At 45.7% G+C, this 23,436-nt stretch overlaps 2 protein-coding genes across 2 annotated transcripts in view; both read right to left on the bottom strand.

Moving 5' to 3' along the window:
• The window catches only part of LOC101740012 (semaphorin-2A), a 430,077-nt gene that overhangs the window by 362,048 nt on the left and 44,593 nt on the right, over positions 1-23,436 (bottom strand). The window lies entirely within an intron of this gene.
• On the bottom strand, positions 12,865-13,904 carry LOC101735610 (3-oxoacyl-[acyl-carrier-protein] reductase FabG). The gene has a single exon (XM_004928366.5). It carries the CDS (start codon positions 13,787-13,789, stop codon positions 13,025-13,027), a length of 765 nt encoding a protein of 254 aa, XP_004928423.2. The 5' UTR covers positions 13,790-13,904; the 3' UTR covers positions 12,865-13,024.

Here is a 23,436-nt window from a genome sequence, read left to right as displayed (position 1 = left end):
TTTAGCTATGTATGAATAAATTTATTTACTTTTATAGTTCCAGGTTTATTTAGATTGCTAGTAGATTGGCTTATGTTGTATTACTTTTTTTTTTTTTTTTTTTTTTTTTTTTTTTTTTTTTTTTTTTTTTTTTTTTTTTTTTTTTTTTTTTTTTTTTTTTTCTATTTTTTACTTAGCTTATTTTGCATTCACGTCATTCATATTTTTAATCCCACACGTAGCAAGAGCTGCTGATTGTAAAATTGATTGTATAATGGAATAATTTTTGTTTGTCGTGTGGAAAGTATACAATAATTACTACATATTTAGAGTCTTACAATGTCCATCTCAAACATATGTACTTCTGTATCTTCTATAAGTAAATAGTTTAGAATTCGTTCAAATATAAAAAAAAAATATAGCGGTCTAGTGATGTGAAAATGATGTGAGCCTCTGATACTTCAAATTCAATATAAGCGGATTTAAGAAAAAATGCCATTCTTGTTTATCACGTAGACTTATGTAATATTTGAAAATTCAAATATAAAAAATATATATAGTAGTCTAGTGATGTGAAAGTGATGTGAGCCTCAGATACTTCAAATTCAATATAAGCGGATTTAAGAGAAAATGCTATTCTTGTTTATCGCTAGACAGAGTTATACAATACTAGCTGACCCGGCAAACATTGTTTTACCATATATAAGATTTCTAGGGAATTTCTAGTGTAGAAAAAAAACTTATTGTAAGTGTGTAAGGATGTGGTAAATAAGTGAAAGAGATATGTAGTGCTGTGAACGATGAGGGACTATATAATAAAAATAACAAAACATCATTCAACCACATAATACCTCATTATAACAAAAAAAAAATCCAAATAAAAAAAAATATGTTAGGGGTGGACAACCCTAATCACTTAGGGGTATGAAAAATAGATAGTAGCTGATTCTCAAGCTTACTGAATATGCATAAAAAATTTCATGAGAATCGGTCAAGCGGTTTCGGAGGAGTATGGGAACGAACATTGTGACACGAGAATTTTATATTTTAGATTTGAAAATTTATCGAAACAAAAGATGTATGTGTGTGTATAGCACGAAACATTTCAGAACCCAATAATCTCCATACTACAAACTGTTTGAATATTGCGGAATTTCATTTATCATAATTTGCCTCTCAAGTAAAGGGAACTAGGTAACGTCGCAGCACTTCCGAGGCACATGATTTGCATAATAACCCAAGCTAAGTACGCGGTGCCCCAGAGGATTTGAACCATAAACCGAATACATAGAGCCCTATTTTGCTTAGCTATACCTCTCAAATCGCTCTGCGGCCGATCAATTCGCACATACAGATTCGAAGACATTTGAATGTATTAGCCGTAATGTTTATTGAGAGTTCACAATGGGAATGTTAAACAACTTGTTATTTAATGATATGTATTGCCGTGAATATTATATCCAGTATAACATCTTAATCTTTATTATTGTCGACCAGCCAGCGAATGGCTCGAGTTACGTTAAAATCAGATTTGGCACTAAAATGAACAATGAACATAATGTATATTTTATGATATTATATAATATGTACAGCATTGTATGTTATATGTGTGTATGGATACAGTGTGTGTTTTGTATATGTTTATTTATTATTTATTATTATTAACAATTTATTTATTAATATCTTATTAAATATACAATATAAAAAACGGATTAAAAATACAATAAAAAAATACTATACAAAAATAGATTGCCACTGTTGGCGTTTCCTTCGACACAATATTTCTATTCTATTCTATCACCCCGCAGACGTCTTCTGCAGGACATAAGCCTCACCCAAGCTTCGCCACACAGATCGGTCTTACGCTGCTTGCATCCAGCGGATCTCCACGAACCTCAATAGGTCGTCGGTCCATCTTGTAGGAGGCCTACCCACGCTACGTCTTCTGGTACGCGGTCTCAAGAACTTGTCAGCCCTAACGAATATTATTATTATTTTCAACTAGCTGACCTGACACACTTCGTAGTACCTCAATCGTAAAATAAAAAACCTAAACTTTTGTATAAAATAAACTTAAAACAAACAAAAGAAATCCGTCCGACGGAGGACACATCAAAGGAAAAACAAAATTTGTTATTTTTATTGAATTCCGAGCATTTTCATATTTATTTACCTTTTAAACCTTCTCTGGACTTCCATAAATAATTCAAGACCAAAATTTGCCAAATCGGTCCAGCCGTTCTCGAGTTTTAGCGAGGCTAACGAACAGCAATTCATTTATATATATAGATAAAGCATTGTACCTACCACAACATTCTTTACACCAACCTTGGTTAACTGGTAGAGAATGCCTTAACCATTAAGTCCGCCACTGTACTCTTAGAAATAAAAAAAATTAAAAAACGAGTATCCGCCAACTTAAGAAAGAATGCACGACTACTTCGCGGCAAAGAGCTCATACTACAGGATACGATGATGAAGTTAATTGAGCAAGAAAGCTTTAAGAGTGGTAAGGCGTATTTTGATACCACACATACAGTATCATTTAACTTCTGCCACAGACCAGAGAACGATTTTGTAGAGTAGCGGCGTTTACGTTATGCTGTCTATGGAGTAGTCACTTCGTATCAGGTGTACTTCGGGCGAGCTAGGCGACTAGAAGTCGTCGTGGCGTAAAGAATAAGACGTCCGGTGCATTCGTGTTGACCGATGCACGGGATGTCCGAATCCCGGGCGAGTACCAATTTTTCTGATGAAATACGTACTCAACAAATGTTTACGATCGACTTCCACGGTGAAGGAATAACATCGTGTAATAAAAATCAAACCCGCAAATTTTAATTTGCGTAATTACTGGTGGTGGGACCTCTAGTGAGTCCGCGCGGGTAGGTACCACCCCCCCTCCTATTTCTGCCGTGAAGCAGTAATGCGTTTCGGTTTGAAGGGTAGGGCAGTCGTTGTAACTATACTTGAGACCTTAGAACTTATATCTCAATGTGGGTGGCGTATTTACGTCCTAGATGTATCTGGGTTCCAGTAACCACTTAACACCAGGTGGGCTGTGAGCTCGTCCACTCATCTAAGCAATAAAAAAAAAAAAAAAAAAAAAAAAGAGAGCTACGGGGTACAAAATATTTTAAGAATAATGAGCACATACCGTCATAGATCGACGAATAGCTATTTTAGTTTAGTACGTATAATTGGAATTATTGTTATTGTTACAATACTACAAAATTTTATTGTTCAACTTATGAAGTTGTTGTTAAACTTATAGCGTTTATACGAAAAATCCTGATAAAAATATAGAGAGTTATAGCATCAGCGTTCATGAGAGATTAGGTACTTACATAACTTGGCTGAACAAATATTTGTGAACTTTGATTATGAAATCTAATATTGTATCGTTATTATGAAAGCCTTGCATTCGCGAGATTGTTTACAGTTTGTTATTGAGTACGATGCTCACGAATCAATATACTCGTAGAGAATATCATAACAAAAGAATCAGATATAAATTCGTAATTACGCAACGCTATCCTGATCACACAGGAGCCAGTCACCGTCTACGCCCTAGACACGTCCTTACGGATCCATCAGATCCAATAACCTTTGCATTAGACGCCTTCAGCTCTAACACTAGAAGTGGCCTGGACGACTGCACCACCAGGGATGAGGTGACGGCGGCCGTCGCTGCCCAGGGCAAATGCGCACTGGAAAATGTTACAGTAGGCGAGCCGCGCCGCGGTTATACCGGGGCCAGCTCGGTATGGGTGCGTTGCCCGGTGGAAGCGGCCGCCTCCCTGGCTGCTCCTCCTCCCGGGAGACCTTCGGGAAATCCGGGCATGCTGCGCGTGGGCTGGATAGCGGCCCACGTGCACTTGCTTGAACCACGCGCCTGGCGATGCCTCCGGTGCTTTAGCACCGGACACGGCCTCGCCAGGTGCACCAGCTCGGTTGACCGCAGTGGTCTGTGTTTCCGCTGCGGCCAGCCGGGACATAAAGCGGCGTCCTGCACGGCTGCCCCGCATTGCGCTCTGTGTGCTGCGGCCGGGCGCAGGGCAAGCCACCGAACGGGAGGCAAGGCGTGCTTTTCGTCCGGTAATAATACCGAACGCAACCGGCGCCGCAAGTCAAAGCGTCGGCAAAACAGAAGGTTGGCCAGAGGAGCACTGGCCAACGCTGTAATCCCCGCTGCGGTGCCGGTGCCGGAGGGCGGGGGCAGTGGTGAAGGGGAGGGGGCGATGGATGTAGTCCAACAGTAATGGACCGCACCTATCGCTTCCTCCAAGGAAATCTGAATCACTCCGCCAGAGCTCAGGACATGCTGTCTCAGAGCATGGCGGAGTGGTCCATAGATGTGGCTGTGGTCGCCGAGCCGTACTTCGTTCCCCCGGCAAATGATTGCTGGTTTGGGGACGATGGCGGCCTGGCGGCCATAGTCATAAGAAGAGACGCGGCGATCCCCCCCCTGGCGATGGTGACCAGGGGCCAAGGTTTCGTCGCGGTGCAGTTGGAAGGGACCGTCGTGATCGGGGCGTACTTCTCTCCAAACAGGCCTACTGTCGAGTTCGGGCATTTCCTGGGCGGGATCGGGGCGATTGCTCGCCGCCTCGCTCCCCGTCCAGTGATTCTCGCGGGGGACCTCAATGCGAAGTCTGTCGCATGGGGTTCCCCCCGCTCGGACGCTCGTGGTAGGCTGCTGGAGAGGTGGGCGAACGTGGCCGGCCTCTGTTTGTTGAATAGAGGTTCGGTTGCGACGTGCGTGCGGTGGCAGGGCGAGTCTATTGTGGACGTTACGTTCGCAAGCCCGGCCATCGCGCGCCGTATCCGCGACTGGAGGGTCTTGGAGGGGGCGGAGACACTGTCAGATCACCGATATATTCGGTTTGATCTCTCCGCCCGCTCCGCAGTCGCGGACGTCCACAGGGACCACCCCCATGGTGCGTCCCGGTCATTCCCCAAGTGGGCACTGAAGCGCCTGAATAAGGAGCTCCTGATGGAAGCCTCTATGGTGGCGGCGTGGGCGCCCATGCGTCCACACCCGGTCGAGGTCGAGGGCGAGGCAGGGTGGTTCCGGGACACGATGTGTCGCATTTGTGATGCGTCGATGCCCCGGATTGGCCCTCGACTTCCTAATCGCCAAGCGTACTGGTGGTCGCCCGAAATTGCGCAACTCCGCGTGGAGTGCGTTCGGGCGAGGCGCGAGTGCGCCAGGCATCGCCGCCGCCGCCTGCCGCGACGCAATGATCCGGTTGCATTCGCGGCGGAAGAGGTCCGGCTGCACGGCGCATTTCGCGTCGCGCAGAGGGCATTGCAGCTGGCCATCAGAAGAGCCAAGAACCAACACATGGAGGGTCTCTTGGAGACGCTGGATGAGGATCCGTGGGGGCGGCCCTATCATATGGTGCGCAATAAAATGCGCCCATGGGCCCCCCCGATCACGGAGCGTCTCCAGCCTCAGCAGCTGCGGGACATCGTCTCGGCGCTGTTCCCGCAGGAGCGGGATGGATTTATCGCTCCCGCTATGGACACGCCGCCGGAATACGACGGTGAAGTCCCTGCTGAGGTGCCCCATATAACGGGGGCGGAGCTCCGTGTGGCCGTACGCAAAATGTGCGCGAAGGACACTGCACCCGGCCCGGACGGCGTCCATGGTCGGGTTTGGGGCTTGGCTCTTGGTGCCCTGGGGGACCGACTCTTGAGGCTTTACAACTCCTGCCTCGAGTCGGGACGGTTTCCTTCATCGTGGAGGACGGGCAGACTCGTGCTGTTGAGAAAGGAGGGGCGCCCGGCGGATACCGCCGCCGGGTACCGTCCCATCGTGTTGCTGGATGAGGTGGGCAAGCTGCTGGAACGTATTCTGGCAGCCCGCATCATCCAGCATCTGGCCGGGGTGGGACCCGATCTGTCGGCGGAACAGTATGGCTTCCGAGAGGGCCGCTCAACCGTAGACGCGATCCTTCGCGTGCGGGCCCTCTCGGAGGAGGCCGTCTCCAGGGGCGGGGTGGCCCTGGCGGTATCACTCGATATCGCCAATGCGTTCAACACCCTGCCCTGGTCCGTGATAGGGGGGGCGCTGGAAAGACACGGAGTGCCCCCCTACCTTCGCCGGCTGGTGGGTTCCTACTTAGAGGACAGATCGGTCACGTGTACTGGACATGATGGGATCGTGCACCGATTCCCGGTCGTGCGCGGTGTTCCACAGGGGTCGGTGCTCGGCCCTCTTCTGTGGAATATCGGGTATGACTGGGTGCTAAGAGGTGCCCTCCTCCCGGGCCTGAGTGTAATCTGCTACGCAGACGACACGTTGGTCGTGGCCCGGGGGGGGAGTTTTGCTGAGTCTGCCCGTCTTGCTACCGTTGGGGTGGCGCATGTCGTCGGCAAAATCAGGAGATTGGGCCTCGACGTGGCACTCAGTAAATCCGAGGCCATGTGGTTCCACAGGCCCCGGAGAGTGCCACCTATCGATGCTCAAATCGTGGTTGGAGGCGTCCGTATTGGGGTCGGGGTGCAGTTGAAGTACCTCGGCCTCATTCTAGACAGTCGTTGGACCTTCCGTGCTCACTTTCAGAATCTGGTCCCTCGTTTGTTGGGGGTGGCCGGCGCGTTAAGCCGGCTTCTGCCCAACGTCGGGGGGCCTGACCAGGTGACGCGCCGTCTCTATACAGGGGTGGTGCGGTCAATGGCCCTATACGGGGCGCCCGTGTGGGGCCAGTCCCTGGCCGTGGGGGTAGCAAAGTTGCTGCAACGGCCGCAACGCACCATCGCGGTCAGGGTCATCCGCGGCTATCGCACCATCTCCTTCGAGGCGGCGTGTGTACTGGCTGGGACGCCGCCTTGGGTTCTGGAAGCGGAGGCGCTCGCCGCTGACTATCAGTGGCGGGCTGACTTTCGTGCCCGGGGCGTGGCGCGCCCCAGCCCCAGTGTGGTCAGAGCGCGGAGGGCCCAATCTCGGCGGTCCGTGCTGGAATCATGGTCCAGGCGGCTGGCCGATCCTTCGGCTGGTCGTAGGACCGTCGAGGCGATTCGCCCAGTCCTTGTGGACTGGGCGAATCGTGACAGAGGACGCCTCACTTTCCGGCTCACGCAGGTGCTCACTGGGCATGGTTGCTTCGGTGAGTTCCTGCACCGGATCAGAGCCGAGCCGACGGCAGAGTGCCACCATTGTGGTTGCGACTTGGACACGGCAGAGCACACGCTCGTTGCCTGCCCCGCATGGGAGGGGTGGCGCCGTGTCCTCGTCGCAAAAATAGGAAACGACTTGTCGTTGCCGAGTGTTGTGGCATCGATGCTCGGCGACGACGAGTCGTGGAAGGCGATGCTCGACTTCTGCGAGTGCACCATCTCGCAGAAGGAGGCGGCGGGGCGCGTGAGAGACGCGCAAGCCCGCCGCCGTCGAGCGGGGGCCAGGGAGGCGGATATCGCCCAAGCCCTGGCCCTCTAAGTGTTTCGGGTCCCCTTTACACGTCGGTCTGGGGACCGGCAAAGGGGGCCTAAGAAGACGACGTGCAAGCTGCTCTGCACGCGTTTTACGCAAGAGCATCCGGGTGATGGAAGGCCGGCTATCCTCGACCCACGCTGGTTTTGATCCAGCGGGGTATTCCGTAGGATAACCCATTCTAACCGGCGCCATCTAGGCGGGCTCCGGATAGCCTGCCGACCGAGAGGGCTGGTGGTCGTGGCGCCGACGACCACCGGTCCGGCGTCCCGAGGGGGAGGGTGATGGGAGAGATGTGCTCCGCACTAAACGCTTCACTTTCCCCCCTTTGCCTTTTCATGGGTTCTGTCTCATGCGAGGTTCGGACGCGGGTTGTTGAGCGACAGGAGGTTTTAGTCAGTTCGACTCCGACATGCCCCGCCCTTCATCCCCAGGGGAGGGCGGAAGTCCGGCGATTTCCTCCTGACCAAAAAAAAAAAAAAAAAAAAAAAACACTAGAAGTAGGCTTAGGGACCCCAGTAACCGTACTCGTCGAACTCGACAAAGAGTTCGCCGTGCAACCTAACCCATGAATCAGCTCGCTGAGTTTTTCGCCGGATCTTCTCAGCGGGTCGCGATTCCGATCCGGTAGTAGATTCATTCGCGAAGCAGCTGCTCTTGAGTTGTTAGGTCTCCTTCGGAGGCGCTCGGGTAGCTGTTAGCAAATCCCACCCCTCCTGGCTGAGCCTTTGCTCGTCCACCTGTCCTGGTGAAACTGGAAAGGCCTCCGGGCCACCAGTAATCCTTCAATCCTAAAAAAAAATACACAACATACGAGAAAATAACAATTTTCGTGAATGTACAATTAATTTAAACCAACTGCCGCCCACCGTTCCTGTCTTAAAATGTCTATTTTCCAAATTTCATACAAGATTTTCTTCAATCTAACCTTTACAGAGCAATTGATATTTTTTCATTTTTAGGGTTCCGCTACTCAAAAGAAAAATAACGGAAACCCTATAGAATCACTTTGTTCGAAGGAAGTCATAAAAATCTCAAGCTTCTCAATCAAAAAGTATTTTGTCACTCATTAAAACCTTTCGGGCGTTTTCTGTTGATCTGAAACATAAAATTCGGCAAGACGTAAGCTCTTAGCACAATGAAGGGTAAAAACCCTGAAATTAGTACATTCGTATCTTGATTTTTTATATGTCAAAGTAAGATAATAATATGTTAAAATTTTAGAATGTCTTTTTTTTATTGCTTACATCGGTGGACGAGCTCACAACCGACCTGGTGTTAAGAGTGGTTACTGGAGCCCATAGACATCTACGACGTAAATGCGCCACCCACCTTGAGATATAAGTTCTAAGGTCTCAAGTATAGTTACAACGGCTGCCCCACCCTTCAAACCGAAACGCATTACTGCTTCACGGCAGAAATACGCAGGGTGGTGGTACCTACCCGCGCGGACTCACACGAGGTCCTACCACCAGTAAAAGTCGCCCGCCTTATATGATTGTACTCATAATATAGATGATTCATAAGCTAGGCACATAGATATTCACGCTACCATCATTTATCAAAGACAGTTCAATTCATATTCACTTTACATTCCGCCTAGAACCCAACAGACAAAAAATGCAAGGCCGATAGTGAAACCGATAGGCAAATATCCGGCCCAAATCATGACCTAATATCGGGCAATTTATCACCGACAGACCTTTGTGCCCATGCCATCAATCTTGAGCTTCCTCCGCACTCAACACTCCAACTAATTATTGTCGATCGAGTCTTGACAGTTTGCTTGCGGATTTCAAAGGTTTTTTTCGCGGAGAATCGATGTTTGGCGGAAGATGTCTCGGTTCAATGATTGACTGGAAGTAATTGTTGGGTTTACCTTGGTGTTACGCTTTAACGACTTCCAATCTTTGTAATTATATAATCGTGTCGGATTCGTAATTTGAATTAAAATTGTGAAAAATTTTTTATTCGCAGCGAATACTGAACAAATTACGAACCAATTATGTGAGTGAACGTACTTCTTAAAGTTTCAACCGAAGTTTTTACGAGGAATCTTCAAAAATTTTTTTTTTTACCATTAACCATTAACCTTTTGCTAGTTTTCCAAAAAAAGCTGTAAAGAAAGCTTTAAGGATAAATTGAGACCTAAGTCTTCAAAGAGCAATGATCAACCTTACAACATAATTACAAAAAGTCCAAAGTGACTCACCTTTGTGTAGTTTGTCCACTACTTGAGATCTCTTAAAAATATATATATTGTCTTACGTGGGATGAGTTCTACCGTAAGCTATTAAGTTCTAAGATCAACTGCACATCAATAGCGCTTCATATTACTTCAAATAAGATTTAAGAAAGTTAAGAAAAAATCTTTATGGTATTGAGCGACTTCGCTGAACTTTTGGTAGACCAGCGCTAAGCATTTATGATTAGGAGATCCGATTATGTGTTTTCAATTGCGATCAACAATCTTATAAAACTATTAAATAAAGGAAAAACCTGATCACAAATACCTTATCAGTAACACAGCACAACGTCAATCCTATTTACCTTTAGTTAGATTATAATTAAAATGGAAACACGAGAAAAAATCTTGCGTTAATATTATTATGAGTCTGACACAACACAAAGGGTTGTACACGTAGATATGCAGAGTGACATTAACTTAATAAAGCATAAAAATATTTTACAGCGACGCATGGAGTGCCATCCTTTCATGCGAGTGGCGAAGAAGAGCCATTTGCTTTATTACATTTACATCATAAACCCGTTAAAGTCACCGACTCAACAAAATGCTGCGTGAAATTATCTTCTGCGATGCGATTCAACCATATTTCTAGTGTGGAAAATTTCATACTCCTCCGTCCGCGCAATTTTAATTTAATTTAATTTAATTTAAAAAGGGATACAAAGTTTTTGCTTCACGTATTAATATATAGATATGTAAATTCTTTACATAATATGTTCACGAATGACTTCCACGATGAAGAAATAGCTAGCTTTAATAAAAATCAAACAATTTTTTTTATCTGTTTGTAGGGTGGCTTGTCAGTCCGAACCTGGTAGGTACCCTGCCTATTGATGTCACGAAGCAGTAATGCATTTCGGTTTGAAGAGTGAAGCAGCCGATTTATTATAGAACTAAGTTTTAAAACTCATGCTTCGGGGTGGGTTACCAACTTACGTGGTTGATCTTTATAGGCTCCGGTAACCAAGTGGACCAGGAGCTCGTTCGTGTAAGAAAAAAACATGTAATATGTACATATATTTATAGTACTCGACGCAAATGATAAATTTTAAAGTATACAATTTCCCAACATAATGTCTAAGAAAGAAGTTTGGAAAAAGTTGTATCGAGAAACCTTATTACTCTATCGGATTAATTTCGATATTTATCACCTCGTTAGCCTAGCAGTTGAACCCTGAGTACTGTATTTAGATTGGGGTTCGATTACCGACCGAAGTCAAAATATTCGAAAGATGTTTGCCAGGTCTGAGTATTCTGTCTCGTATGTGTGTATTCCGTACCCATAACACAGCAGAACATACTAGTTTAGAACCACTAGATTTAGAACACCAATTATAATAACATTAATATGTTTTTAAAAATAAATTTGTAAGAGAACAACACCGAAATATATCCGATACGCCCACATAAATAGCGAATGCACTATTCTCTCGATACAACGTCGACGCTAGATTTTACAACCGCAAATAAAATTTCAAAAATCCCGAGGCAAATCTCCTGTGGCAGGCAGATCGCACGTTCCACACGCACCGTGACTCCCTCTTATAATGCTTCTCGTAATTTAATCATTTATTTATGTATTAGAGCTCCACATAATCCCTACTTTGTGAAAGAAAATACTCCCTAAATATGACCGATGCGAATTGTTTACTTCAACTAAATCAGAGTTTATGTTGACGTTGTGCTATTTGAAAATGTCACCTCAGTCTCTAGAATATAACGAAACTGTTGTATTTTTGTTAACTGCCATTGTCTATAGATAGATTAACGCGAATTATAAGTCTACCTCGAAATATAAAGTCGAGTTTCCAACTGTATTGGAATATGATCATTTAAGTAAATTTTACGGATTCTATTTATACCTAGTTGAGAACAGCTTTGACCGTATCCTCTCCAATTTTTACTAGAGTGGGTACTACATGGAATTTCGACATATTTTCCTTTTGCCTATGTGCACACTAAAGCCCACTCGAACAAAAGGTCTACTGAGGATCATTGAGCATTTTACTGAGGTCTTCCAAGGTCTCAACGATAATCTAGAATCGTCAGCGAACCAAAACTGACCTATGCAGCTGCGAATGTTGAAGCTTAACCCTTTCAGTCCAGAACTCTGGAGTTATCCTCCAATGCAGCGGTGAACATATGGATTCCGAAGCCCAGTCTTGGACTGACATAGTGGGGCTTACGTGAAAACACTCAACACTTCAATGCACCGGTAATCAACGTGGCACCATTGAACAGACTGCAATACAGCCCAGATCTCGATAGAATCGAAGACTTTCTCATAGTCCACAAATGCTAAACTAATCGGTCAAGTGATCAAATTTAACTTATTAAGCTGGTTAACTGATGGTAGGACCTTTTGAGTGCCCACCAGGTACCACCACCCTGCCTATTTCTGCCGTGCATTTCGGTTTGAAGGGTGGGGCAGGTAAGTTGTAACTATACTGAGACCTTAGAACTTATATCTCAAGGTGGGTGGCGCATTTACGTTGTAGATGTCTATAGGCTTCAGTAACCACTTAACACCAGGTGGGCTGTGAGCTCGTCCACCCATCAAAGCAACAAAAAAAAATAAAAATAAAAACTTATTAAGCCGAAACTTTGCTTTGATAATTTCACTAATGATTAATTACCGGTTGATATCGTCGACTTGATCATTAGATATATGTAGTAATAAATTTAGAAACCTTAAGAGCTTTTATAAGATTGCGTTTGTATTTCCCAGAACTAGATTCCGAGTAACGAGAACGCAAAAACCCTGTGAAAACATAATACCTTTTCCGGTTAAAATAATATTTCACGTTTACCATAAACTGGAATCATGTATACGAAACAATTTACCCTAACCGTCAGTTTTGCTCGAACACTACTATGAATCAATTCACTAGCACTCATTTACGTCCGCAGTAAGTTCTGCTTTGCGTCCGACTAAATCTAGGTCGCTGCATGCGAAATCAAGACTAATGGGGCAAGATATACGAACTATATTACAGGGGCTTACATGCTTTACTTACTGATCCCGTTCACCGTAGTAAGTATTTCGCGTTGATATAACGTTCTTCTTCAGGTTACATAATGAGTTGCTCGGTCATATCGAGGCCGAAAATTTAATTTAAATAATTTAACAAGAAAATTTCATAATACCGAATTATTATTTCCATGTAAAAAAATTTATATGATAATAAGATTATAAAACTTGTGAGACACTCATTCATTTTGCTTTATTTGAATACAAGAAATACATTTTTATGCCGTCTAATTTAAATGTAAATACAATTATAACTTTTTAAACAAAATTCCAATGCATTACGAATGGAAAAAAGAATAAACATTTTTATATTTAAATTAAATCAAAATTATGTAAGTATTTCACCGTTATCAATAACAAAAATACCACCAGTTATGCTCCTCGCTTTTTCGCTAGACAAATACAGTATCAACTCCGCCACCTCTTCGGTTGTGCATACTTTGCCCAGCGGATAAATAGTTTTTCTATTCTCGAAAACCTCCTCAGCTTGCTGTTTGGTAAATCCTGCGGCTTCAACAAAAGGCGTCTTAGTTCCGCCAGGATTAACGGAGTTCACACGGATACCATCACGGGCCAATTCTAAGGCGACACATTTCGTGAACATATCCAGCCCTGCCTTTGATATACAATACGGCGTAAAATCCAAATCTTTAATGGGTCGGAAGGCAGCAACACTAGATACATTGACAATATTACCTTTCGTTTTCATTAGGTGCTGCGTTATAAGACCCGTAAGTAAATAGGCTGGTCTTAAATTGGAAGCCATTGCTTGGTCAAATAGTTCAACGCCGTCTCGGACGCTGCCACGGAATCCGACTCCCGCATTGTTCACTAAAACGTCAATCTTCCCAAATATTTCGATTGTTCTCGTGGCGATTTTTTTTACGTCTTCATCGCTTGTGAGATCAGCTTTAACGATCAAAGGCTTCAGACCCTTTGCTGCTTCGCATTGTTGCGCAACTTTATTCAATCCTGTTTCATTTCTTCCGACTATGACGACTTTGGCAGATTGTTTTGCGTACAACACAGCTGTAGCGGCCCCGATGCCAGAACTGGCACCGGTTACAATAACAACTTTATCAGTGAAGTCCATTCTCGATCGAGTCACAGCTCGCACTGACAATCATTACCCAAAACTGATTCGAATCGACCTTGCAATTAACCAATGTTGTTGCATAGAAAAGCAATTACCGATTGATTGCATCTACGTAAATATTTTCATGTTACCACAGAGTTGTTTATTTATTGCTTAGATGGGTGGACGAGCTCACATCCCACCTAGTGTTATGTGGTTACTGGAGCCCATAGACATCTACAACGTAAATGCGCCACCCGTTTTGAGATATAAGTTCCAAGGTCTCAGTATAGTTACAACGGCTGCCCTACCCCTTCAGTCTGAATATAAATTAACAAATATACTTAAATATGTTTGACTGACTGACTCGATGGTGCAGTACTTAGCGGCCCTGACCGTTGCGCAACTAAACTAAATTCAATATTAGTAAAAATGTATCTACGCTTTTTGTGATATACATAAATGTGTGTATACTATGTATATGTTACTACTTTTATTTCTATAGATAGATGAGCTCACGGCCCACGTGATATTAAATAACAATTTATCGAGACTCATAAGTATCACAACTTGAATAAAAATTCTGACGTCCTGAGGTGTGGTGGCGCGTCCAATGGGCATCTTATTCATTTGAACATTTCCTTATTGCTTTATTTACGTTTGGTTTAATATCACAAAAAGCGGAAATACATTTTTATTAATATTTAATTTACAAGTTTTTCTATTTATTTATTATGTTTTCATATTCCCGTAAATATGCGACGAGGTTGCGACCTAACTATATGACATTACCGGAGCCTATAGGAATAACAACGCCACAATACCGCCACCGACCTTGAGACATGAGATCGAAACATAATATGTATTATAACATAATAATATAATATAATAACAAGTATCGTGCCCTTCAAACTAGAATTCATTAATCGTTCAGAATGGCATCATGGCAGTCCCTGTCGATATGATGACGCAACAACAATGTTATCAAATTTAGATGTATTTTTCGTTGTTTAAATTCTACTGGCACTGGCGAGTTGAGAATAAAGACTTTTTTTTTTTTTTTATGGTTGAAAGTTTACTGGTGGCCCGAAGGCCTTTCCAGTTTCACCAGGACAGGTGGGCGAGCAAAGGCTCAGCCAAGAGGGGCGGGATTTGCTAACAACTGCCCGAGCGCCTCCGAAGGAGACCTAACAACTCAAGAGCAATTGTTTCGCGAATGAATCTACTACCGGATCGGAATCGCGACCCGCTGAGAAGATCCGGCGAGAAACTCAGCGGGCTGATGCATGGGTTAGGTTGCACGTCGACCTCTTTGTCCAGTTCGACGAGTACGGTTACCGGGGTCCGTAAGCCTGCCCCTAGTATTAGAGCTGAAGGCATCTAATGCAAAGGTTATTGGATCTGATGGATCCGTAAGGACGTGTCTAGGGCGTCGACGGTGACTGGCTCCTGCATGATCAGGATTCGGGGAGTAGTCAGCGGCGGCAACGATAAGGCGATTATCATGACGCATAGCCTTATCGAAGTATCGTTCCGACGCTGACTTCATGTATTTCCGAATTGATTCGAGGTCCAGGTCGTCGTGTAGGTCAACGTTCCTCACGAACCACGGAGCCCCAACAGCTAACCTGCAAAAGCGGGATTGTAGGGATTGTAGGGTGTCTATGTGTGTGCGGGCCGCGTGAGCGAACACCACACTCGCGTAAGTCATGACGGGCCTTATGCAAGTTTTGTAAAGTGTCACCTTGTTCCGAAGGGACATTTTACTCCGCTTACAGATCATGGGGTAGAGTCTACCGAGAATAAACGCGGCACGGTCACGGACTGATTTTATATGCGGGCGGAATGTCATCGATGCATCCAGGGTAACGCCCAGGTACTTGACCTTCCTAGCCCAGGGTATGGGTTGTCTAAAGAGAGTAATCGGTGGTGTGAGATTCCTCCTCCTAATCCGGGAGGAAATCCGTGTGGAGCTTCCCCTCTGAAATAGCACCGCAGTACTTTTCGCTGGGTTGATGTCTATGCGCCATTTTCGGAACCACTGTCCTAGGGCTAGGGCTGCGCTCTGAAGCTTCTTCGCGATTAGGGACTTATTTCTACTAGAATAGTAAACAGTCGTGTCGTCGGCGAATAAAGCTAAATGGGTCGGCGGCGACCGGGGAATATCGTTGACGAATAAGCTAAATAGGAGGGGTGAGAGGACAGAGCCTTGCGGGACTCCAGCTGTGAGAGGTCGTGGGGAGGAGCGGGTTCCCTCGACTCGATATCGAAAAGAGCGGTTCGACAAGAAGTCCCGTATGATGAGCACGAGACTATCCGGCACGCCCATGTTGAATAGTTTGAAAATCAAACCATTGTGCCAGACTTTGTCGAACGCTTTTGCGACGTCGAAGAAGAGAGCTCCCGTGTATAACGGTTTTGGTCGATTAAGCCCCACAAGAATGTGCTCCGTGAGGCGGTGCACCTGTTGAACGCATGAGTGATTTGTACGGAATCCGAATTGTTCATCGATGAGAATGCCCTTGGATGAGACGAAGTCTCTGAGGCGTTTGTAGAGCAGACGCTCATACAGTTTGCCTAGAGACATGAGGAGGCTAATCGGGCGGTAGCTCGTCGGATGATTTTTTGGTTTACCGGGTTTATGTATGCCGATAACGTCCGCTTCTTTCCACACCGCGGGAAAGATACAGTTCGCCATAGCGGCATTGAAAATAGATGCCAACATCACGATGAGTTGGACGGGTAGAAGTTTAATAACGCGGTTAGATATACCGTCGGAACCGGGAGCCTTGCGAGGACGTAGGTCTTTGATCAAGTCTTTAACTTCCATCGGGGTGACGGGTGGTAACGCATCCGAGGGTGGCAAGGAGGCTCTGCGTTCTACCTCACTGTCTACTAATTCTACATGACCAGGGTCCACGGATTGAGTGCTGGGCGTGCACTGGGTTTGCAATGTATCGGCCAGCAGCTCTGCTTTTTCATCATCATCGAACGCCGCGAGTCGGCCTGAGGGGCCTACGAGGGGGGGCATAGTTACTACCGTATCCGATTTGAGAGTACGAGCTAAGCGGTAGTAAGACCTTTGGGAGGGCGCGAGCCCTTCTAAGAAATCAGACCATCTGGCATCTCGGACTTCGGCGATGCGAGACTTTACGTCGCGTTGTAGGGCACGCATTCGAATACGATTTTCCGCGGTAGGATACCTGTCGTAGGCGCGTATCGAGGCGTTCTTAGCTCTAAGGAGTTCCCTAATATCGTCGGACAATTTGAAGCGGTGAAGGAAGTCCTCCGCTACAACTTGTTTCGATGACCTATCTAATGTCGAGGTGATGTGTGACGTTAAGATGTCTATGGCTTCAGCGGTATCCTGAGGAGACGGGGTAGAGTCCGGGTTAAACGGGAGCGATGGTGGATCAGATTCAGCCAGGCTGATGCCCAGCGTGTGCCAATCCACCACAGTCCTCGTGACGGGAACGGAATCGGGAGCGCGACCGAGCTTCATAACGACGGGACGGTGGTCTGAATCTAACTCTGAAACGACTTCGATCGAGTGTAAGCGCAGAGTTACGTTTTTTAATAACGCTATGTCGAGTATATCCGGGCGATGTGCGATATTTAGCGGGTAGTGAGTCGGAATTAGCGGAGCGACGATATCGAAGGCGAGATCATCGACTAACGCGTCAAGCCGCCTGCCATTCGGGGTTGTGGTGTGTGAGTTCCACCTGACGTGTTTACAATTTAGGTCGCCCGCCAGAATGACAGAGCTTCCCATGCCGAACAGCGCCTCGATATCACTGCTTAGAACGATCTTATCCGGTGGAAGATAAACGGACGCGATAACGATCGGCGCGTGTCCAGTCAGTGAGATTCGGCATACTGATGCTTCGATGTTAGAAAGCGCGGGGGGGTCGAGTGGGACGCAGTGCAGGGCTCGTCTATAGTAAATGACGGTACCACCACCACGAGCAGTGAGCCTGTCGTTCCTAACCATGTTATAGTTCGCGATTTTAGGGTCGCGGCGCGCGGGCTTAAGCAGGGTCTCCTGCACCAAAAAGATGTCAATTTGATGGTCACGCAAAAAATCACAAACCTGATCACGTTGATTTGCGAGACCGTAAGCGTTAAAAAATCCTATCGTTACGGATAGGGGCTTTATTCTACTTATGTACGCCATTGATTACCGGCGGAGTGAGGGGAGGACGTACGTATTTAACGACGCGTATACGTCAGCGTATTCTTGCACAACGGCGATGAAGTGTTGTGCAGTGGAGGCGGCGCGAATGGCGTCACCCAAAGCATTAACACGCTCAAAGTTGATCGACTGAAAAAAGTCGATCGCTAGAGCGAGATTGTCGGACGCGGTCGGAGTGCTGGTCGCAGGGGAGGAACGAATCACGGGGGAGGGACGTATCGCGGGGGCGGGACGAATCGCGGGGGAGGGAGCTACAACCTTGTTCGTGTACGGCAACGGTTTAGCCCAGGCCGAGCCGCTGGGCACCGGCGCCGGCACGAAGGCAGGCTTAGCCTTCGGCACAGAGGGTGCCGTGGCTTTGATGTCAGGGCCGGAAGCTCGGAGGCGGTTTTGGCGCCCGACGCGGCGATTTATTTTAGGGGCTCGGGGGCATCCACGGTAATTCGCGGGGTGACCCTGTGTTCGGCACAGGACGCAGCTAGGTGGTTCCGTCGCGGTTTTTTGATCGCGAATGCAAAGAGTCGTGGCGTGGTCGTCCAAACACTTGACGCATCGAGGACGTGCGTGACAATTACGGGAAGAATGCCCGTACAACTGACAATTGTGGCACTGGCTCGGAGTGCCTTTTTTATGAGGGGTTTCCACGGTGATTCCGGAAAGCCTACAGACCGTTCGAACGTTAAAGATTTGCTTACCCTCGGGGGTAGACTGGAGGGCGACGAGAACCATATTGTATGGCTCCCTCCCGCGTCCTGTGTGCATGCGGTGCACGGAGTTTACGGGTAGGCCTTGTTCGAGTAGGTCGGCCTTTACGAGATCGGCATCTAACTCCTTGGGGATGCCACGTATGACTGCACGGAGCTCACGCTCCTCCTGGAGCATATACGTATGATAACTTATACGCTCCTTTCGGAGGTAGCTTGAGAGGGCCCTATGGTCGTCGGGTGTTGCTACTTTTATCTGTATCCCGTTCGCGAGGTTACGGGCACTGACAAAATTTATGTTCTTGGCCTTAAGGGCCAGGGAGACACGGTCCCAAGCAGCCTTCTCTTGAAGAATTAACGGAGGAGGGGCCTGATTTCTCGTTTGTGCCACCGGGCGCGGCGACGGCGTGGCACGGGGACAGGGAGCGACGGGGGTCGGAGGGCGGGGGCGCGACGCGTTCGCGGCTTTGCTTATTTTAGCGGCCGCGGAAGCTCGGGACTCCGCGGCGCGCTTCTTACCCTTTTGCACGAGGGTGAATCCATCTGTTAATGAGGCGGGAACGAGGTCAACCTCCATATCCGAGTCAGAGTCGGAGGACGAGGAGGAAGGCGCGGGAGCGGCGGACGCGACGGAAGCCGCAGAAGATCGCTGAGGTAGAATGGAAGCTGCCACGGTAGACGCGGGAGTTTTTCGCGACAGTATGGGAGACACGGGTGTGCTGGGCGCGACGGAGGCTGCGGTGTACGGCGCGGGAGTTTTGCGCGCGCTTGCAGGAGACGCGGGAACGGCAGGCGTGGCGGAAACGACGGGCGCGGTAGAACAGTTCACGGCGCGTTTAGCTTTGTAAGCTAAAAATTCTGATTCAAGGGCCGGGTATTTCTCGCTTAAGAATTCCGCGAGCAGTGTGTTGGTTGGAGAAAACTCCATTTTTTCGGACTGCCCAGGGGGGGCTGCCCCGGGACTTAAACACGCGCTCGCCTTGCGGCGAGGCCCCTGTGTCGGTAACACTAAATTGGCCGAAGCGATTCTAGGAATTTTAGAAATTTTAGTGAATAGAATAAATAGAATAGAATTAGAGTGAATAGAATACCTGCACAGTTCCCGGGCGGCAATGCCTTGCAATTAGGCGCAGGTACAAATTCCGAGAAACACTTGGGCCACAGATGTGCCACGAACAATAATCTATTATCACCGGTAGTCACTTCCGACAAAACACTTGGACGCCAGATGTGCCACGAACCGAGGTCGGGCAATCGAACGAACAATGAGCACGTCCACGCGCGTCGGTTGCTCAAATCGGAATGGGAATAAAGACTTATGATCACCATCATCAACTGTTCCAATGCCACATCCTCATTAACTTCTGTACTTTTGGCGTCCGCCTGTCATCTCTTAATCGAACCTTCTGGAAAATTTCTGTTTACAGTGTCTTACAACCAAATCATATATAATTTCTCTATTAAAATTCCAATAAGGGTTCTTATTCTTATATATCACGGGTGGTAGGACCTCTTGTGAGTCCGCACGGGTAGGTGCGCACCACTCTACTTATTTCTGCCGTGAAGCAGTAATGCGTTTCGGTTTGAAGGGCGGGGCAACCGTTGTAACTATACTGAAATCTTAGAACTTATATCTCAAGGTGGGTGGCGCATTTGCGGTCTAGATGTCTTTGGGCTCCAGTACTCACTTAACACCAGGTGGGCTGTGAGCTCGTCCACCCATCTAAGCAATAAAAAAAATACATCTCCTGATCGAACCTTCTGGAAGTTTTTTGTTTACAGTGTCTTACAACCGAATCAGTATAATTTTTCTATTAAAATTCCAATATGTGTCTTATTACAATGGCTATAATACACATTTTGCATTGCCGTAAATGAGAAGACGAGCACACGGCCAATACAACTGGTATTAAGTAGTTCCTAAAGAACATCACACCGTGAACGAAGCCGCCCAGCATGAAGCATGGGGTCGAGGTCTGCCTCACCCTTCAAACCGGAACCCATAATTGGTTCGCAAGAGTAATAAGCAGGGTGGCCTATTGTAACCGAGATTTCCCGGTATTTCACCATAAAACTCTGGCAACATTCAAAATATACTTTATTTAAGCAACAATTTTTTTTTCATATAGGTAGGTAAGGAACCAACATGTTGTTACCCCATTACGAAATCTTAACGATATCTCTGAGACTCTCAGCTTATATTTCAAGGTGGATGACAGCATTTACCTAAGAATGTCAATGGTCTCTGGTAACTACTTAGAATTACAAGGACCGGCTCGGTTAGGGATAGTGAAACTTCAAATTGGGACATATAATTACTTTGCCGTAGAAGCAGATAAGACTAATTTACCTTGTTTTTCCTACCTAAGCTGATGGTCTAGAGAGACCATATCAGCGTAACCTTAACTAGTAGGTGAGCTCACGGGGCTTAAGCCTGACGATGTTGCTAACACGAACCCGAATACGAACCCTAGCAAGAGCCGTGCTTCGCAGAATCTACCACCGAATCGGAAACGCGACCCACTGAGAAGATCCGGCGAGAAACTCAGTAGGCTGTGTCTGTGGGTTAATTTACTCGCCGAGCCCGTCGTCGCAAGTGACAGGTTCGACGAGAACGATGACCGGTGCTTGGTGTGCCTAAAAGCACCGTTAGTGGATCGGGAGGATCCGGAATGACGTGCTAATTCACCAATACGTGCCCTCACAAAAGCGCGATAACTTTAATTGTACTTGTCGAAACGCCTGTTAATTTTAGTGAGCAGTCATATCAACATATACTATTTGTACTTTGTGACATTTTGTTTATTTGGATAGATGTTGCTCAATCATACAAAAGTGAATAAATCGTTTTGAATAAGATTTAAAAAAATATAACTATATTTATTTAAAAAAAGTTCGATTGATATATTTAATATGAATTTTGTCGCGCTTGCGCTTTTGGAAAAGGAGTTCGGGCTTAATGTGCAATGGTAGTAAGCCAACGGTGACGGAGATGAAAAAATATGTCGTTGAGTGAAGTGTTGTGAAATAGTTTTCTGTTTAGGATTTAGGAATTAAATTACTGTTTTAGGAATTAAATTAATGCGGTAGGCAGCGGCTTGGTTCTGCCCCTGGCATTGCTGAAGTCCATGGGCAACGGTAACCACTCACCATCAGGTGGGCCGTATGCTCGTCTGCCTACAAGGGCAATAAAAAAAAATAAAAAAAAATACAAAAAAGTAGACTTTAAATGTTGTTTCTCCGTTCTTACATACTCCGATATTTGATATTTTTTTATTTTTTTAAATAAAAGAACACTTATTGCGGCATTACTATAATAGTTAGACATGCTGTTCGGACACTATGTAAATAATAATGTGTTCTACAAAGTCGTAGTACATTATTTTATTCTATCATCAATAGTTTTCGCAGGGTACGCGATGTAAAGAATATTTTAGGTATTTTTTTTACACCTTGGGTTACTTGGGTTATTGGAGTTTTAATAAGGATCTCGATTTTTTTTCAAAAAAGGTTTAAACCTATGTCACTCGGTAATAGTGTAACTTCCAAACAGTGAAAGAATTTTTCAAATCGGTTCAGTAGTTTCGGAGCCTATTCAATACAAACAAACAAATCTTTCCTCTATATAATATTAGTGTAGATTTATATAGAGAACAATAAATTAGACACTAAGACATTTTATATTTATATGCTTGTATAAATGATAAACCTTTTATTGAGGTATGCTTTGGCCCGGGCAACACCGGGAGTTACTCCTATAACAAATACGACTGTGTATTCACTGGTTCGTGATTTTACGTACCAACGGACTTACAAATCGAGTTGTAGATTGTGGACAAGAGAGTGACATAAGCTACTTTTTATCTCAAGAAAATGCAACGCGTCCTATTCTTGATTCTGAATTATAAATTTGACGTGAGCGAGAACGCGGGACCCGTATAATAACTACTTAATATTATAAGACGTAAGTCATTTATGTTCTCGAATAATTTACCTTAGTTCTGTAATTTATATCTATGTGATATAAGTTGATTTTTTATTGTAGCTCAAAGTTAATGTTAATATAATTTCATAGACTGCCACGATTGAAATTGAATGATAGAACACTTTATTCTATTATAAGATACAAAGAAATTTCCAGAAATCGCTTTGCAAAATATTCTAAAAGCGTTTGCTAGATAAACGCGTACGAATATTTCTAGTGAGAAATTTATCATTGGAGGCCTTTCATGGAAATCAATCAACGGGCGATTGGCCGCGGATCAGATCGGATACCGAGCAGAGTTAACCGCTTAACTCTCGTTATATCGCGGCGGGAGAACATCAAGATAAATGTGCCAAAAATACCCCAACATGGCTCCTGGCGAGAGTATTTCCCGGGGGAGAATTCTTAGATATAGGTGTTTCCGTTCCCGTACCGACGGAACGTAGGGAGATCGAGAGGAAATCTCCTTACATTTGGATAACATTCAGACTCTCCGTTTATCTTCGCTCAAATGTTATTGAACGAGCTACGCAACTTGATAAAAAGGCGGAAACTTGATAATAACGTTACACTTACTTACGTTTCTTATAGGTTTGGGTGACATGACATTTATTTTTATGAGAATAAATTCTATTTTTGACTATTTCATCAAGCGTTCTTAGAATACTGCGAATCTATAATAGAAAGTCGTGGAAAGTTTGAAGTCGTCGTGGCCTAAAGGATAAGACGTCCGGTGCATTCGTATCGAGCGATGCACCGGTGTTCGAATCTCGCTGGCGGGTAC

Source organism: Bombyx mori, chromosome 18 (genome assembly GCF_030269925.1).
Source record: "Bombyx mori chromosome 18, ASM3026992v2".
Classification (NCBI taxonomy): domain Eukaryota; kingdom Metazoa; phylum Arthropoda; class Insecta; order Lepidoptera; family Bombycidae; genus Bombyx; species Bombyx mori.
This window is presented reverse-complemented; position numbering and strand designations above follow the sequence as displayed.